This window comes from Taeniopygia guttata, chromosome 1 (assembly GCF_048771995.1).
Source record: "Taeniopygia guttata chromosome 1, bTaeGut7.mat, whole genome shotgun sequence".
In the NCBI taxonomy this organism is placed as follows: Eukaryota; Metazoa; Chordata; class Aves; order Passeriformes; family Estrildidae; genus Taeniopygia; species Taeniopygia guttata.
Window position 1 is genome coordinate 78,594,487 of NC_133024.1, and position 19,742 is coordinate 78,614,228.

A 19,742-nucleotide genomic window follows, 5' to 3' on the forward strand; every position below is an offset into this window, starting at 1 on the left:
GCATTTTGTCGTGCATCTTCTGTCCAGAATTTAAATAGAAGTGATTTCAAACAAAACACTAATTTTAGCACACTTACTCAGAAAGACCTAGATTTCACTTGATAGAAGTTTCCAGGCTTCAGATTTTAATATTGAGCCAAAACATGTTGTCCATTTATTTGCATTCTAATTGAGTTGGTAGAGCTGTTTAAACCATCTGCAATCAGTTGCTTCCTTAACTTCAAATTTAAATGAAATTATGAAAATTTCTTGGGTTCTTTCTAGGTGTTGGGAGAAGTAAAATAGGTTCGATTTTTTGCTTTTCTTCTTCCCAAAGCCTGTCTTGAAAGTATTATGCCCAAAGTAATATTTTTTATTGAAGAGAGATGATGTAAACCCTGAAAAAATCTCAAGGAAAAACATTCAGTACATTAAGTCCCTCTATAATCTGATGGGCAGTAATTGTCCATATTCTGAATGTAAAAGACATGTTTCTAGATTTGGAGTTACATGTTACAAACTCTGTTTGGAATTTGGCTGTGTCCAAAGACAGTATTTGTTTGCAAAGGTGATGTTCAGAGGTGTCTACTGGTTGCAGCACTCACATTGGATTAATTTGTGTGGGGTGATGTGAAGCTCAGACTTCTCTGAGCTTCTCTGAATGTAAACTTTATTTCCACCTCCTGGCTGTAAAAGAGGGAAAGCAAAGAATTCTACCCATCTTACTTGTGTTCTTTATTACATTTTAGTCCTTCTTGCTTTTTTTTAATTTGGGTTCTCATTTGGTATTTCTACTGCATTTCTCATTGTTTCATTATTTGAAATCCAAGACCATATGTTAAAGTTTTGTATGAGGCATTGTCCTCCCCTGAATGGGCAAGGGGCTGAGCTGAACTGAGTGGGATTTGGCTCTTACAATTGTGGAGAGTCTAATACTTCATCTACAGTTTATACTGGGCGAAAATCATCCCTTTTGATACTACTTTTAGAAAAGATTATAATATTTTAAGCAAATTATCAGTCTATCCAGTCAGTTTACAGCACTATTTTATAAGTCACTCATCAGCATTACTGACTTTTACTTTAAAAGTATGTATCAGGTCCTGATGAATTTTTCATAAAAGTAGAAGAGCTCCCTTTAATTTCTTTTGCTGACTATGGTACAGAGACTCTCACTTCTCTGTAGGGCTTGTTTAGTATTTTGGTACAATAATTTATTATTTTTTGGTAACACCTAGAAAATCCAGTTGAGGTTGAAGTCTAATTTTTCTAAAAGTTGTGTAAAGTGAGAGATGGCTCCTGTCCTGAATTGATTACAATCTAAAAAAGAGAAGTCTTAGATACCTGTATTGGGTCCCACGACAGTGTTTGCGATCTGTTGATGGAATGGACACCTTGGATATGGAGGAGTGGCATGTTTGTATTTGTGCAGGCTGACAGCTGTGTTGTGGGGTTAGGGTTTTGGGGGTTGTGTACCTTGTTACAGTTCTGCATTCCTATACCGCAGCTGCAAAAGCACCCCTTCCCCTTGGTGAATTTTTCTCTCCAAAGGAAGAGCCTTTTGGCTCTGAAGAATGGCTTTATGCTCTGCGGTTACTTTTTAGTAGCAGTGAGGAGTTGCTAACACGCTGCCACTATTTATTTTGTAAACAGTGCTCCAAGTTGGTTACTTTGTGGTTGCAGCTCCCTTGAGCGGGGTGTCTCCTGCTGTTACAAAATTGCTCCCTTACGTAAGGGCTGCGTGATGCCCTCTTTGTGCTCGGGCTGCAGCTGTCGGGATTTGTGATTGCTGCCGGCCTGGGGATGTTGGCAATGTGTGACACAGGCTTCGGAACACGCCTTTGCCTGCGCCTGTCTTGGGGGGAAGCCACCGGCAAGATAAAGACTTTGCTGCTGGAGCACCATCTTTGGAAAGCTGTGAGAGATTCAGGTAATGTTGACCAAAATGCGGTGGATGCCAGTGGTATTTCACCTGACTCTGTCTTTTGTGCTAAATTAATTTGTATTATTCCCTTTAAACAGTGTAACTGAGCTGTTCTGCACTGTTTAGTTGCTTGGAGCACTCCTGAATGCCCATGTTGGACTATTTTAGGTTGCTGTGTAGTTCAGTGCACCTCAGGATATTTTTAGAATGACATAAAAAATGTAGAGGACCACAAAATACAAAGGCTTTGTCCTGTAGGGTGATTCTACCTTTTATTTTGTCTTCTAATGGGAAGAAAATCTGTCATTTTTAATACTTCTGATATAGACAACAAGCTAATGAACATGCATAACATTTTCTGCTTAATATCCCTGTATATTCTTATGCCACTTGCTATTCTGAAGATGCGTACAAAGAGTTTGAATCCCACTGAGTCTCTTTTCTGTTTCCTAACTAATGATGTTGCTATTGCTAAGCTCATGTATAGACATAAATATAATGGCAATATTTTTGTTCTGTGTGCCATGGTGACATGTAGGAAGCCTTTATTTATTTTCACCTTCAAACAGCATAATGGCTGCTGGTATTTTAGTAGTAAAGTTAAACATTTAAATCTGTGTGCCTTTTGTGGTGTGAAGTCAAGAGAGTAAGGTGCATCCTCTCAAACAGGAGAGGGCTGTTCCATACTGTCCTCTTGATCCTGAAGTTTTGAGAGGAAATCCTACCTAAGACTGCGCTGTGAGGACAATTTGATATTCAGAATATATTTTTATTTTTAATGAAATTTTTTTTTCCTTTTTATTGTTTGGTTCCACTATGGAGAGATACTCTTTTAGTCATTGCCTTATTTAATTGCATCCCTATTGGGTGTTTAGACATCTGTAGATTACTAACTGTATGCTGCCTGTAACCATCCTGGAAAAAAAACAGTAAAATTTCCACATAAGAGTGGACATGTAAAAATCATATCAAAGTATCAAAAATAATCAAAGAACTGTGTGGTGTTTTTTGGTTTTTTTGTTTGTTTATTTGTTCCTGTGAACTCAGATTTCTTTCTGATTGTAAAATATCAAGAATTTGAGACTATTGGTTGTCTGTCTGCTTTTCTGTAGACAGCTGAAAATTGTATTGTCCTCTGTCCAACTTTTCCTACTACTTTTGTCTCCAGCATGCTCTTTATGTGTTCATATAGGCACATATGTTTTCTGTTTCAGCACGTTATTTGTAGATCATGCTCCTTTATACTCATGTGCAGCATTTACAATTATATTGTTTCCTGCCCTTCCAAGCCAGTTAATTCAAACAAGATTAGATCATATTGGTGCAATTTTTCTTCTCATTCAGGAATTTGTTTCTACCTTTCCTTTCAATTCTTTATAAGCCTACAAAACTTGATTTTGATTGATTCTAACTTTAAAATTTCATAAAATAGATCTAAACATTAATCAAAACTTTTTTTTAATCTGTTCTTTTTCTTCTGTAAGAATATAACAGTTGAACTAGTTTTCTGTGTCTTGTACTTTTATGCCTTGAATATTGATACTTATGTGTCTTCATGTCTTTACTATCAATAGAAGTAAACTGTAGCATAATACCTGTAATTTTTTTTTTTTTAATGAAGCTTATGTGTGAAAGAAGAAATAAAGTAATTTTATTGAGACAGACTTGTGTTTCTCTGTTCTAGGGTTTGTGCCATAATATGGATTTGACAACATCACAGCATAATCATCTACAGAATCAAGGGGTCAGAGAATTCAAAACACAAGAGGGTAAAATGTCTCTTATTTCACTATCTTTCCTTGTTGCACTTAAGAATAGTATTAGGGATTAAAGTGTCTTGCTGACAATGAGCTATCTTCTAATTAATTTTTTTCTGAAGAACTGTGTTTATGGCATTTGTACAGAAAATGCAACAGATAACACGGTTGTAGTATGCTAGCAATGCATGAGGTATTTCAAGTATGTTATACCTGCATACTCTTGTCCTGGCAGCTTCCTGCTGGTGCCTGGCATCTGTCCTCCAGTTACTTGCCTGTGTCTGGTTCCAAGGAATGAAGCTGTGATTATGATCAAGCTTTTCAGATTTGTTTACAGGCTGTCAGTTAGGAGAATTGGTTATTACAGCCTGATTTGTGTCTAGACCGCCTCAGACCCTGCCTTAAATACCTTCAGGGGCTGCTGTCAGTGGTTTCTATTAAGTGCTTTCATGGCTGCCCATCTTTGAGGACTCTAAAGCTTCATAAATAGTCCCCTTTTTAGTGGTTATCAGGAGTAGACAAGGTATTAGGACAAATGCATATGTATTGTGATGGGGTCTAGTTGTGTTCTACAACTGAGTGCAAAAAGAGGACATTTGAAAAATTATTTTATTTTTCATAATATTTTTGTGTAAAATCTCAGCTGAGTTGTGGTCTGTGTAGAGCCAGGTAGTTCTTTTCCATGTCTATAAACATTAATCTAAGAGAATGAGGAGACATGAATTGGACATCTTTACAGACTTTGCCATCTTAAATTCTGTGCCAGGTTCTGGAGGTGCAAGGGTGCTGAATCTGATGCATGAAGATTTGCCTGCTAAATTACTTTGAGCCTGTGCCTTGTTCCCATTCTTTTTCTCTACTGCTTTCCCCATTCCTATTTCATTATTTCACCTGCCCAGTCTCAGTATCTGTTTCTCAGGGTTCTTATTCCAGTTTGGTTTCTTTGCAAGTTTCAGTCATAGAATCATAGACTCACAAAATAGTTTGGATTGGAAAGGACCTTAAAGACCATCTATTTCTAAATCCTCTGCAATGGGCAGGGACACTTTCCACTAGACCAGGTCGCTCAAAGCCCCATCCAACCTGGGCTTGAATACTCCCAGGGGTGGAGCACCCATAATTTCTCTGGGCAACCTCTTCCAGTGTTACACCACCCTCACAATCTGAGCTCTTTATATTTGGTGCCTTCCCCTTTGCTTATTAATTTACTTGTCATACATTCTCCAGTTTAAAACTACTTATTTTTGTTCATGATTCCCATTACTACTGGTTCTCAGTTTACAGGTCAGTCCTCACCCAGTCTGATCATTCCTTTAATGGCTTTAAACAATCAGTTCTCCACACCTGCATTGTTAGATGTCTCTCTTTCTCACATGATTTCTCTTATTAGCTTTAACTCTCCTTGGCTAAATGTTTCTCAGACCAGATGCTACCACTCCTGTCCTAATTTCTTGGGAAACTAAATTACTTTACCCTAGTTGCATTATGTAAATTTACCCCAGATTAATTTTATCTCTGAGACAAAAGGAGAAGAACAATTTTGCAAGATGTACATGTCCCTAACAGTTCATCATTTGGCCATTGCTCAGTTTTTAATCCATCAATATCTGAGAAAATGCTGTCCTAGTAACCTTCTCGTAACTCCTGACATTTTAAAAGGGACACACTCCTTCTACTTGCCCTGCCTGACAGGTGTCCTAATTGATGGCAGTTCCTGCCAGCATATAAAACATCTCGGTGGAGTCCAGAGCAGTGCCTTAAATGGGACATTCATGGAATGGAGCCAAGTGAAAGGCATCCTAACCCTGTAACTTACAATTTAAGGTAATTCAGCTGGGAGGAGGTAGTGATGTAGCACCTCATTCATATTTCCTGGGTTACTTCTAATGATACTTCTTATCTCTCCCATTATTTTCTGCACTGATGCTTTTTCACTGGCTTCAAAGACTTTGTTGTAAAATGTGAAAAACATCCTAGGACCTGAGTATGGACCCCAAGTCTGCCTCTTCACAACTGAGTGCCTGATTTGTAGTTGGACTTTCCCTTGCTTGTTATCCTTCCAGCATGATCTTTGCAATCCTGGTTTCCTGCTGGCTTATCTTATTAATTTAACACTTCCCTGTTGTCTTTCTATCCCCTCAGTAAGTAGACACACTTAAGCAATGTCTTTGCTTAAGACATTGCTAAACTCAAGTGAAAACATCTTGTGTATGGGTAGAACAGAGGCTGGAGGCAACACTCAATCAAGGCATATGTGACCTTTGTAGGGAAGTCTGTGACTTATTCTTCCCTCTCAGCTATGTGTGCATCTTTCCTATTTTCACTTCTTTAGTCTTTGCAGTAGCTGCATTTTGACAATAAATAATAGATCTCAACTTCCACATAAGAAAAGTTGTATGACTGCATAGGTTGGTGTTGTTAGGTTACTTTCTAGTCCTTTATGCAAAGGAATATTTTAGAAATCAAAAATTATTGGTAGGTGAATACTGACAGCATTTTTTTAGGTCTCTTCCTATCTGTCAGGAAGTTAGCTGCCTTTTATAATGTATATTAACCATCTAATTTAAGAACAGAGTCTGCTTTGTAGTCAAAGGGAAATAATTTAGTTATTTTTAGAAAGTAAATAGCTTCTGAGCCTAGACTTGGAGATGTTTTCAACGACAGATAAACATGATGAAGTAACAAGGGAAGTACTTGGCAAACTTGAATTCATTATGTGTTCAGGAGATAAAATGACTACAGTACTTCTATTTTCAGCCATTTAATGGTTTTTAGATGACCTTTGACTTGGATAGGGCTGGGATATCAAAACCATACCTCTCAAGCCTGGGTAAATACATTGAATGGATGCTGTGAGCAAACCCTTCTCTTGTTCTTGTGTCCTTATTCTCTGGGCTAAGTGCATCTTGTCTCTTGGCTGAGAAGAGGTTGCCTGTGTGTTGCAGTTTTGCATTTCAAAGTATACAGTTTCAAGGATTTTGTTACCCTGACATGCTATCTCAGATTAATCAATATAATACACACCTTCATTGCCATCACTTCAGCAGACTGTGCTTGTAATGAATGTAGGGGAATGCCTGCACTTATGTGATGATATCCCTTTTTTGTAGGTAGGGATGAAGTAAGGAAAAAATAACTGTGCAGTTTAGACATACTGGAATGGTACTTTGCTTTATATTCTTAGAAAGGTGTAGGTTACATCTGACTTCTGTGAGTCAGGAGCACGATTAGCTTTCCCTCCTAACACCTTCCTGTGAGAGCCCTTATGCTGAAATGGAATAAAATAGAAATAAGTGGAAGGAAATAAAGATACTAAAGTGATGCTACCTGACATTTAGGGCCTACATTGTGATTCAGGATTGTGTATGTTTCCATGGAGCAATCTGTAGTGCTTGTAGGACTAGGGCTCTGATTCTGACATGTCGGTAGCTCAGTAAAAATTCTGAGACTCCAGAGTTCCTTTCTGTTGTGATCTTTACGTAGTTTTAGGATAAATTTGATGTGAGCCATTGGAAATCCCCATTTGGGTTTATCGGGATACCTTTGGATAATTTCTATCAGTGGAGTAATGTAACTTATCTCCAGTCATCTCTTACAGTCACAGAACTGGTTGCAGGTTTGTTCCCTTACTGATCTTTTTGCAGGTATCCTCTTGACTTTGGGATATATAGATAGCAACAATATATATTTTTAATATAAGCAATATGTATTATATCTATTATTTCCACATTATATAAATAAAATACATCTTAAATATTTAGTTTGGATGACTTCACTCCTGTGTGTCCAGAGTGGGGGTGATCTGAAGAGTCCTGGATTTCTTGGAATCTCTTAGAAACTGTCTAGTGTCACTCAATCAGTAAAACAGCACAGGTAGTCTTCTTTTGTGGAGGCAGTTGCTGAGAAGTCATAGTGGGACCATCTTCACAGCTGTCGGTGCATGGTATTAAAATATTTGTTAGAACAAGTCTAAATGGTAAACTTTAAATCTAAGCTCTATATGTGAGAGTATACTGCTCCTGAAGATGGGAGAATATGTTGCTGTAGGGCTGAACTTTGTCAGGGCAAGTTCATGCTAAAGTTTTAGATTTCATTCCTTTTGCCAGTTGGAGAAAATCCATCAAAGCAGGAGAGAAGCAGATGACTGGATCTTATTTCCTTATGACATTGGGCTGTGACACCATTTGACCTCCTGAGATTAAGCAGAGTCAGGCCAACACTCGAAAGAGACTAATATGTTTTTTTCTTCCCTGTAGGCTGTTCCCATGAATCAATGGGTGGGTTTTTTTTTTTGGTGTTTTTTTTTGTTTTTTTTTTTTTTAATGAATGCTTCTGCTAATCCACTAGCAAAGTACTTGGAGTATGTTTTGTTACTGTATGTGATTTTTGTGAATGTGTCTGAAATTGGAGATATTGAGTGCTAGTATATTCTTCATATTTCATGGTGGAAGGATCCTTTTACTTTTTTAGCTGTGTTTTAGTTCAGGTATCTAGATTTTTTATGACAAGTGGTATAAATAGCTGATCATGTAGCTTGTTTCTAAACATCTAATATTTCTACTAAGTCTAAGCAGAATTGTGCACATAAAGATTGCCCTCATTTTTATAGAAAAAGATGCTGCAGTTTGCAATATTTTCCATTCTGACCTGGTCTATTTCCTGTTATTTTCTTTCTACCTTCCCTTCCCTACTTGAAGAACTTCTCCAGCAGAACTCACATAATTTTGTTTCTTTAGGCTTTTGTTCTAACATATAATATTTTGACATTTGTTTAACATGACATATGAATATGTCAGCAAAATCCTCTGGTTCCCTACACTGGATTTTGCAGCTTGGCACACATTTAACTAACCTGCCACTGACTTCACAACTCCAGTTTTCCACAAGATTAGTACGTCTGTCTGGAAAACTTTGCATTTTAGTTGCTTTGCCTTTGTGCATGATGTTTAGGCTCCTTTGACATAGTTGATTTAAAGCAAGATGTGTCAACAGTACATGAGGTTTTCCCTCAGTCCTGATATTAATGTAAAATAAAGTGAGCTCATGGAACATGCTCCAAAGATGTTAGGCTTCTATGATAAGCAATACTTTATCTAAAATATTCCAAAGAACAGTGTAAGTAATTAATCTATTAGGCAAAAGTCTAAAGAAGCTTAAAGATGTTCTTGAAGAATTTGGAGCATCTATAGAGGTAAGTTTTTGTGCACAAGTTCAAGACAAAGGAGTTTGCTCTGTTTCACTAAGAAAAATCATCTCAATTTCTATATGTTACCTTGACTGGATCAAACTGCTTCATCTTACTGTAAATAAGATTCTGTCACTAGAAACTCCAGTGGTTTCTGTGTTTGCTCATGAAAATAGATAAATAGGCTGAAGAAAACAGTTCTGTGTGCATACTACTTCCACACTTCTCCACATCAAAGAAGAGGGGTGAAGGCTGAACATAACCTCTGTGTTTGTCTTCTTCTGTCTCTGTGAAGAAGGGAGAAGCCAATCCTGGCAGACTTTTAAGTTCTGATGGTTCAGTATCTGTGCTCCACCAGTATTGCTGGAAATACCCATTATGCACTTCCATTCTTACAAGAATTGATAGCCAGGTCAGTCAAACCTCCTCTTCTCTTATCCTACCCTATTCTACTGATGAGTCATCTCTTTTTGTTTAAAATGTCATTAGAGTCCATTCATTGACTCATAATTTCAGGGCTTTTTTTTTCTGTAAAAGAGAATATTCACTAATACAGAGGTAAACACTTCCAGGAGAATAGCCCCCTTTCAGCTTTTTACACCTGTTATCAAAGAACTGGCTTGATCAAAGTACCAGTAGAATTTCCTTAATGTTTTCAGATATTAAAAGAGTTTGTCTCACTTAGATTTTACTTACTCTTACAAAAATTTTTTTGTCACTTGAAAGATTTCCCACTAGTTCTTTATTCTTCTGTTCTCAGTGCTTTGAGGGCAGTTACAGAAAAAAAATCTTATGTACTTTTGTGCACTTCCACAAGAAGTTGTTCGGAAAGATAAGCAGCAAACAGGAGTGTTTTTTGCTGTTCAAAGGGAAACTTGTATGAAATAAGTGAATCTGACTAAAATTCAGCACTCCTTGTTTGTCAGCACTCTTTGTCAGGATAATTGACATCCTGGTTCTGATAAAGTTTCTCCTTTGGATCTTGTCTAACATATGATAACTCTGATGAAACAGATATTATTTTTGATTTTTCACAATAGCAGCGTTTTCTTAAAGGAAAAAAAAAAAAAAAGCTTCTCCAGATAAGCCACCTGAAAGATTGCTAAAAGGATAAGATGGGCAAAAATTCAAGAGGTGCTATTGTTCAGCAGATTTGGGATTCTTCTTTCAGGGGTACAGACAGTGCTCAGGAAGAGAGCAGTGGCTTACAAACTCTGTTAGTGTAGGTGCTATGCAAACCTGAAGTAGAAGGTTTGCTGATCCTGTAGGGAATAGGTGGGAAATGTTTATTGAGTGCTAGAGGGGCAACTGTAATACTGCTAAACTTTTATAGATCTTCTCACAGGAGCTTTATAAGTTAAGACCTAATAAGTTACCAGTTTCTCAACAAAATTGGATCCAAAACAGATGTCAAGTGAGGAAAATCAAGAAAAATTGTTGTAATTGAAAGGTAATAGAAAGAATAGCTTTTACTTCCACAGCTAGTAATGATCACAGAACAAGATCAGACTGCTCTAAGCAATCAGAAAAAATAAAAAGTAGGCTATATCTGGTATGTTTGGAAACAGGATGATCTATTAAATACACTTATGATATGTGTAATAAGACAGCTTTTTATTATTTCTTTCATAAGAGAAAGATTAATTTTGCCCTGAAGCAGCATTTCCCTGGCACTTAGCTCATGTTTGTCAAGAGCTCCCTGATTACATGCACAGTGATACATGTGTTTTCTCCCAGCTTAACATCAGAGACTTGAAGAGGCTGACACATACTGCTTGTTTCCCGACATCTTAAAATACCATCGTTTCAATGTCGGGAATTTTATTTTAGTTATATTAATAAAATTTCTGAAAACTCTTTTCCCCCAGTAGTATATGCATGATATTATATTTAATTTTATATTTAATCCCATGATTAGGGATCTTTTCCCCTGCAATAAATTCTACAAATACAAGTTTTTATTGGGTTTTTGTGTCTTAGTGCCAACATAACAAATTCAAATATTTTTGGTTTTTCTTCCTTGTTTGCTGCTATTCTCCATTTTCCTGTGATGCTGAAATTTGAGTTACAAGCTTAAAGCACTGGCTAATAAGTTTGAGCAGCTTCATGATGTCTTTTTCTCTGGTATCATCTTTTTCTTTGTTCACCCTTGCTTTTGTTCCTTAGACCTTGTTTAACAAGGAAGGAAGGGAGACTTTGTCCATAAGTTATCACAAGAAAAATACTGAGGCATATGGCAATATAAATGACAACACTTGGGGCCATTATGTCCTGTGACAGCAATGATTCAAGGGGGAAGAAAATGTGAAGAATCCTCAGTAGAGCAAAGTCTTTTATGTTGATGAAAAAATAAATGGTTTCATTTTCCAGAGGGAGCAGACCCCAAAATTAATATCTGTGATTTTGATGGGAACTGCAGGCTTGATACAGAAACTCTGCTCTGGACAAGGTGGCAACTGAGTTATCTAAATCTCTAGCATGCTTTCTAAAAGGTTTGGCCTGTAAACATTTTTTTCTTTCATTGGTTTGCCAACAGATCATAGTTGGCTATGAAAGCAAGATTCCCATGAAAACTTGGAATGAATCTAAGAAAACATTTCCTAAGGAAATGTTCTAGACAGCTTCACTTACATATTTTTTTCTGACATTGTGGTTCAGTTTTTTGTGATGATGGCAAAACTGAAACTAGCTTGTTATTCCGCTAAAAAGGAATGAAGCCTCTTCTGTTAGAATGGTTATCCAGGATTTTGTTAGTTATCATAAATATTCTTTGCTTAGCAACAGGGATGGCATTCAGGATATCAAGCCAACTGGAAAGAATCCCTCTGTCAGGGCTCTGTTGGGGTGGGTGGATAAGCTTTCCTTACAACACAAGTGCTTTCACTCCTGTCTGTCATAATTTGTGTTGCTAGGATCTGTTTCACAAGTTTTGTGACAGACGTATCAATTATATTCTGTCTCCTTTTGTTTACTGTCAAAAAGAACCAGAATATGGGGAAAGTGAACAGTAAAAGGATATGGAGAATAATGAAAAATATGAGTGCATAAGGCTGTGAATGTCTATACTAGGGCAGCTGTTCTTGAAGGGAAAAAGGAGTTTAAAAATTTCCTTTGGGTTGCTGAAATGGAAAGCATTGCATGCTAACATTCCCCTTCTTTACTTTTTATGAACTTGGCTGCTTCAGTGAAACATTAAAAAATTTATATATTCACACACTGAAAATTTCTATTAGAATTCAGGAGAATAGCTGTGTACCATGCTAACCATTACTGGTGAAATGTATTTTATTCACAGGTATAAATTATATTCTTGTTTCAAAATCAACTTTTCAATAGGAATTGGTAGTTGTATTATCAGTCCACTCAGCCTCTTTGACATTTTATATTTTTGCTTCCAGGGGAAAAAGAAGATGAACAGATAGTTGCAAAAATCATGGAGAGGCGTTTTTTTCCTGATCATATAGCTTATAAGACCTGGGAAGGCTTTCACTTTGCCGGCCATGAGATAAGAATTACAGAAGCCACTGATTGTTACGGGGCAGTCGTCTGGCCATCGGTACAATATTTCTGTAGTATAGTTATTTTTCACTTGTGGATCTAGCATTTTAAGATTTGTTTTGTATCATAAATATACTTTTTTATATGTTATAAACCTAAGGAAATAATTTCTGTGCTTCTCTGTCTCTGTTCTGCAAGTCCTAAACCTGAATTTAACCTGGTTTTGTGTGGACTTACGTTTCTCAAAGCTTACTTGGTATTTCTTGTGCATGCCCAAATCACCCAAGATGTATGATCTTGTGTCTCCTCCTCGCTTGCCAGTAGCTTTTAATCCTATTAGCCAATTACGAGCATATTTTGAAAGAAATATGGCAGTTTTTTGATGATTGCATTTCTATACATTTTATAAATACAGATGGCTGCGTAGCAGGCAGATCCAGGTTGCGGAAACAACAGTGATACGAGCTCACAAGGTGTTAGCACTCATAGAAGCTATTCAACCTACTCATGTAAGGAACAAATTTACCTCATTAATACATAGACATGGGAAAACGTTCAGCTGGAGCTTTCAGTTTCTTAAACAGTTGGAAATCTAGTTGGAGAGAACCATTGTCTTTGGCTCTTGATATAAGAACCATCAACACATTCACCATACAAGTAGTCTTCTTCAGATTTTGAATCTGTACAGTGCAGCAAACTTACTGTTTTGAAATAATTAAGACTGAAAGAAATCTCCAGGGAGGTGCCACGATGCATGATTAAATTTTTGTCCCTAAAGGAGAGACCCAGGATGCTCCATTTCTTTCCCAACTGCCCCAGCCTCCTAGGATCATACTGTTTTTTAGAAGTATGACCACAGTACAGCTGAGGATAGCTGTCCTACTCTTCTGCTTTGAAATCCAAATGATATTCCTGGTTTCAAGAGACCAGGACCAGTCATCTGTACTATATGTTTTGATGACCTCAGTGTATGTCTTCATGGAAAGTTTGGCTGACTACCAATTATTCACACAAAATCATGGACTTCACTGAAAAACATATTTTTTTTCTGGAAGGGCTTAGCCAGTTTTGTTGTGGAAGGAAGATAACCCTTCAATCTCAGTCTCTTGATGTTCTCCCTTCCACTTCTATCTTGCTGTACTTGAAATCTTATGAAAAATGTCTGCCAAATTTTCAAGAGTGCAGAAACTTTAAGGAAAGTAAAGTTTCTGCATATTTCATGGAAAGGAATATTTCAAAGTTTCCCTGATTTAACCCTCAGAAACTTTGATTATGCCAGTCAGTTTCTATAATAGAATACAGCAAAACCCTGAGGGAAGGAGTTATAGGAATTAACGTGACTAGGAGGAAATCCTAATATTAGGTCAATTATAATGTCAATATAATGTCAATATAATGTCAAATATCAGACCCAGTCTTTAGGAACCTGACTTCAATTATTCCTGGTTCTCACAGGCTGATTTCTATATCAAAGTGCTGTTGATTAAATGATATATGTAAGTTCGGATTGCCTTCCCTTCTGTGCTCTGAATTAAGAGGTAGAAAAAAAACAACCCTTTGTTTTACTTTCTAGCATGTTAACATTGGGCCAGCAGTCCTCCTCATTCATAATTAGTTAAAGGCAAAACTAATTTTGCTATGCCAGAGCAGGCCTGCTAATGATTGACTTTCAAAATGGTCATCTGTATTGTGAGAGGATATAGCAATCATCTTATTTGTCAATGGAGATTCTACAGTTATCAAAGTCTGAGAAAAATATGGAAGCAAATATGGAAACTATCTTTATGAGAGAAATAAAATTAGCAATTTCTACTTCAGCTGGGAACTAAAACTCACTGGTCAGTGTGAGATAGGGCAGAAAAGCTGAAGATTCTTAATCACTTTAAGATTAAGAATCAGTTTATATATAAACTGATCAGTTTACATATACATGTGTAAGTTTACAGTTAATCAGTTTATATATACCTTACTTATATAATCAGTTTATATATACATGTGTAAGGAGTCTGTTGTAGATGCTCTTTGTGGGTATACTTACTATGAAAGTTTGCTAAGCTTGACAAGATAGGCAAATAGAAACTACAAAAAAACTGAACCAGAAGAAAAGGGGGTAAATCTATTTGTCCCATTTGAACCTTCACAATAATTAATTATTGTCAGATATAATTGACTATTGGAAGAACTTAACAAGGGTTCTTGTGGATTTTCTCTCAGAAACAGTCTTTATATCAAGATGTTTTTGTGAAGGACTGGTTTTTGTCTCAACCAGAAGTATGTCCAGTTACACGCAGGAATTGGCAGGAAGTTAGTCCAGTTATAGGCAGGAATTGGTGACCAGAATTTTACAACTCATGTCATATGTTGTGACAGATTATCTACTTATAGTTGCTCCTTCTGTCTGCAATAATTCACAGACTTATATGGATTTTGCATATGAAAATGCATTTTATAGCATTTATTTTGTGGCCTATAGAGCCCAAAGAACATAGTGAGCTGTGGTCCTTTAGGGATAGTGCTTGAATAAATATTGCTCATTTGAACAGACAACAATTTTTTTGCATGCTTTTAAATGGCAATTCATATTTAGTAAAGGGATTTAGTTCATTATTTTGTTCAGTATGTTCATTAATTTCCTCCTCTACAGGCTCTTGTTCTGTGTTATTTTTTGGAAACTAATTCTAAACAGTGCAATTTGGTTGACAAAAATGTGATTGAAATTGGAGCTGGAACTGGTTTGGTCTCCATAGTAGCCAGTTTGCTGGGTGAGTATATGATATTTCTCTTATGTTCTTGGAAATGACCTCTCAGATAAATAATGGAGGACAAATAATGTGGCTTGGTTCTTCTCAGAGGCCGTTGTTTGAAAGCTACCAAGAGCAAGAAACAGTAAATTCTAAAAGGCTTGTTTGGAAACATGCTGTGGTGGCTTTTTTTTCTGGGAGTGTATTGATACAATAAAGGAGGTCTCAGTAGATATGTTGTCATTAGTTATGTTAAACTGGGGGTCAAAATAAGAAATCAGTGGCTTTGCAGGGTATCAGTGGCAAACAGGTTGAGCCAGATGTAGGTATGACCAGTGCATCCCCTTCCTTTGACCAAACCAATTTTGGATGCCAGGTCACCTTCTATCCATTTGTGTTTCAGTATTTTCCTTTAGCAACTTGATCTTTCTGCTCTAGACATTGTTGTGTTTTCTCTCATGGCACCCTATTCAGCTGCAAGAATAATCCAGGTCAGTGGGTACTGCATTTTAACAGAACTTTAGCTTTTGGTAGTCTGAGAAAGCTTCTTGTGTGAGAAGGGAAGAACCTGAGGTAAGACTTAAATCTCATGCTGACTTCTTGGATTCAGTAATTGGTATTCATCAATCCCTAGTCAGTCACTGTATTTTTAACCAATGAGACATCAAGATAGAGTAAGTATCTGATTTCTCCCCAGCAGTTGCATTTAGATGTCAATCTGTAGAGTAGAACTACAAGGAAGCAAGTATTTATTTTAAGCATAATATTTAAGAGTTACTGAGAGCATCTACATTTTTTTTTTTTTTGCCCTCAGTGAGAGTTATCTGATAAAACCAGTTTATTGTGCAGTGGCTTTTGTGAATGGGCTTTTACTCAAGTGTTGATGTATATTCAAATACTGTATTTGTTTTCTCTGTGTCACAGGTGCCTTTGTGACTGCCACAGATTTGCCAGAACTACTGGGAAACCTTCAGTACAACATTCTCCAAAATACAAAGCAAAAATGCAAACACCAGCCTTGTGTTAAGGAGTTGTCTTGGGGAATTGATATGGAAAAGAACTTTCCTAGGTCTTCTTGTCACTTTGACTACATTATGGCTGCTGATGTAGTTTACCACCATCCATTCCTGGATGAACTCCTTCTAACTTTTGATCACTTGTGCAAGAATGATACTGTTATTCTGTGGGCCATGAAATTTAGGCTGGAGGAAGAGAACCGATTTGTGGACAGATTTCAGACACTGTTTGACTTAGAGATGATTTCTAATTTTCCCAGTTTGAACATAGCCTTGTATAAAGCAATGAGGAAAGGCAGGATGAAAGCCAGACCTTCCAAACTGAAGGTCTGAAAGAGAGATATGGGGAGGTGACAGTTGCAGCTGTTCTGCAGCTTTTTCTCGCTTTAATAATTTCCATTTTAGTAGCTGTTGACACTTACATGAGTGACATTTCTAGAGATAGGTAAAATAAATCATCAAATTCCTAGTGCATTCCTATAAATTCCTAAATGCAATTTGCCAATAGTGATATACACAGAAGAGATACATCTGCGAAATTGTCTTGACTTTTATGTGCTAAGCTGACAACTCTAATAATTTTTACAAGTCTTACCATGACTGTTATGGGTCATATAATGAATATTTCCAGAAGTTTTCAATTACAGCTTTGAACAGTCTCTTATAAGTTTGAACAATTATTTTACAATTTTAGACTATAAATCTTTGTATTTAAAAGTTTTGGTGTTAAATCTGATATTTCCCCATTTTCACTATCATGTTAATCTTTCATTTGAATACTCTTAATAGGTACATTAAATTAGCTGAAAAAACCTCACCACCTGAAAAACACACTTTTGTGATAAAGGGATAGAATACATTAATTACTCTTAATGTAATGTTTATGGTTTCATTTTTCTATTTAAATTTAGGGATTCTTCAACACAAAGAGCACATGAGGCAAGAGGGATTTAAATGTTTTGCTTGTTGTTTGAACAAAGGTCATGTATTAGAAGCATGCAACAACCAGCTGCCCTTTACAAAGACTTTTAACTCTTGGTCTGGAGCTCTGCTCCTCCAAAAATAGACGGTTATCTGGACCTGAGGGAGCAACAATGGAAACAACTACTGGCTGCTGGTGGCTGGAGGCAGAAAACTAAACCAGCCTGTCACGGTGTGGCTGAGGCGTGGATAGAATTAGATATTTGTTTGCTTTTTATAACTTTCCTCCTAGCCACTCAATACTGCATGCTCCTGTTTTCAGTGGCCTATCCAAGAGTTTTCTTTTGGGGAGGTTAATAAAATTATTCTTTCCACACAAATTTTCTAATTCTGTTTGTAGTTGATTTTGAGGCCTTCAAGTCTCTTTCAGGCTAGAAAAGAGAGCTTTATCACCTCTACTGTAGCAGGCAACTGCCCTAGTGGTGTGGAGGCTCTGGGGACTGTCAGTATCTTTTAACTCCTATTTGTATTCTCTCAGGGAGTTTTATTTTTTATTGTTGACTTCTTGAACATACTTTTATTTTTATCTTTGATTGTAGCAGATGCATGTTGCTTATTTACTCTGGAACAAGTCTGGGGCAGAACTGTGGTAAATGTGATGTGGAATGTACTTTTTGCCCCAGCTGAACATTGGTGCCTGGTGTTAGAGGTGAAGTGGTGCAGAGAGGAGAGGCTGATCTGCAAAACTTTGCCAGTGGGAGCTGGATATCCTAGGGCATCCTTGGTGAAACACAAAGGGTGACCCTAGGATAAAACTAAAGCAAATAATAGCATGTCTTAGCCCAGAAGCAAAATGAAAAGAAAGGAAGTTAAGTCTATATTTACCTCCTGCTGAGGAATCACATGTGTGATTTTGGCTTGGAGGTTATTAGACAAAAATCTAATCCTCATCAGTAAATTTCCTGTGACAAAGTTTGTAGAGGTAGAATCCTTTATTGGATCAATCAGTATAGCTACAAAATTAGACTCTATACCAGCTGACAGGGAGTATTACCCCTCCTTACAGAAGTTACTGTGCCTATGTCCTTAGATAATTACAGCTGTAGAAAAACAGGCTGCAGAATGGAAATATTTGGAAATAATTTTCTTTCTACACTGTGCAATAGAAATAGTTTGATTTCCTCTCCCTGCTTCCTTCCTCTTAACTTGCTTGCAATCATTGAATCGACTGCAGTTGTAACCATAATCTTTGTATCTGAAATGGCATCTCAGTCTACAAATGTTTAATGGATAAATGGATTGGCACTATAATTAGTGAAATTACCTTGTGGACTCCAAAATGATGAAGGCAAAAGAGGAAGACTACAGCAAAGCCGTTAAGTGTGATCACTTTTAAATAGCTATCCTGCTGACTTGCCCTTCTGTTTGAGCCACAGACTGATCCCTGCTGAGCTTCTGCTGAATTCAACAGGAGATGTGTTTGTCAAATGGAGTCAGGATTCAGCACTTTAGGCTCAACAGCTTGTTAATATGTACTGGAATGCAACATCAGCTCTCTTTCTCACAAGTCTGCCTAGCACTGCTGTGTGAAGCTTCTTGGGAAATCTCTAGTGACTGGCTGCTCTATTGTACAGACACCTTTTGTCCTCTGGTGTGATGGGCAGGTTATTAGCCATGACCAGTGGAGGGTGAGCCTGTATTTGGCATTTGCCTATGGAGTTTATTCCTTCTCTCTGAGAATGTCTCACATAAATGTCGAGTATTACTGACCCCTGAAGTCAGTCATAATTTTAATAACCACTTATTCTTTGTTCTAATAGCTCAGATAAAGGATCAAACTGTCAATCAGTGCATTATATTACTAATACAGATGGCATTTGTAGCTGTAGTTTCTGAAAGGCAGGGGGCAAGAAGGTCAGTTAAATTTGTGGGTGAAAGAGCTCCACTTTTAAAGAATGCCAAAGGAGGATCTGCCGTGCTGGTAGGCTTTTACAATCTCCTATAGGGTGTTATGGAAATCAAACTAATTTAAGAGATAAATTTGGATATATGGTAAAGGTTCAATCCATTCAACGGGTTTTATGTCTTTCAACCTAAGAGCAGCAGTATATTTAAGTAACTTGACGGTATTTACTAAATTTTCCACAAACAATATGTTTTTCAAGTACTAATACTTTCAGGAAGGGTTCTTTTTGAATAAAGTGTATGTAGAATTATTAGTGATTTACTTTGCTTCTTATTTTATATTTTCATCAAGGTTTTTTATGAATCTTTGCCTTTTCTTTCTCAGAATTAAAGAAACAAACATTTTCAACATTGCAGAGTTTCCATATGGTCATATTTTGGTTTTGTCTCTCTCTTGCTGAATTTCAGTTTTGCAGCTCTGAGTTACTTGGTTTTGTTTGCATTATTACACCCACCCATTTGGGCTTTTACCTCTTATAACAACTTCAAGAAAAAGCTGTAGCTGCTGAAAATTTAGGAAAAAAACCCATTCAAATGGCAGTACAGATGTACTGTGCAAATTTCATTTTCATTCAGAAGCAGCAATGGAGCCCCAGCCTAAGAAATACAACTGCTAAAAACACCCAAATAACTACCCCTAGCCCAAACAGTAGTTGAATGATGCACAAGTTATATTGGCCATTAAACAAGCACTAGTCAGTGCTAGGTGAGCAAAAAAGACCAAAGAATACCACGTGTCCTCCTGAATGGATCTCC

General features: G+C 37.0%; 1 protein-coding gene across 1 annotated transcript; it reads left to right on the forward strand.

The window, feature by feature from the left end:
• Window positions 1-1,812: 1,812 nt before the first annotated feature.
• LOC100230937 (protein-lysine methyltransferase METTL21E-like) lies at window positions 1,813-16,572 on the forward strand. Its single transcript, XM_030276820.4, has 5 exons — window positions 1,813-1,909; window positions 3,588-3,672; window positions 12,244-12,401; window positions 14,988-15,105; window positions 16,009-16,572. The coding sequence occupies exons 2-5, from the start codon at window positions 3,603-3,605 to the stop codon at window positions 16,431-16,433; spliced, it is 771 nt and encodes a 256-aa protein (XP_030132680.3). The 5' UTR covers window positions 1,813-1,909; window positions 3,588-3,602; the 3' UTR covers window positions 16,434-16,572.
• The last annotated feature ends 3,170 nt before the right edge of the window (window positions 16,573-19,742 follow it).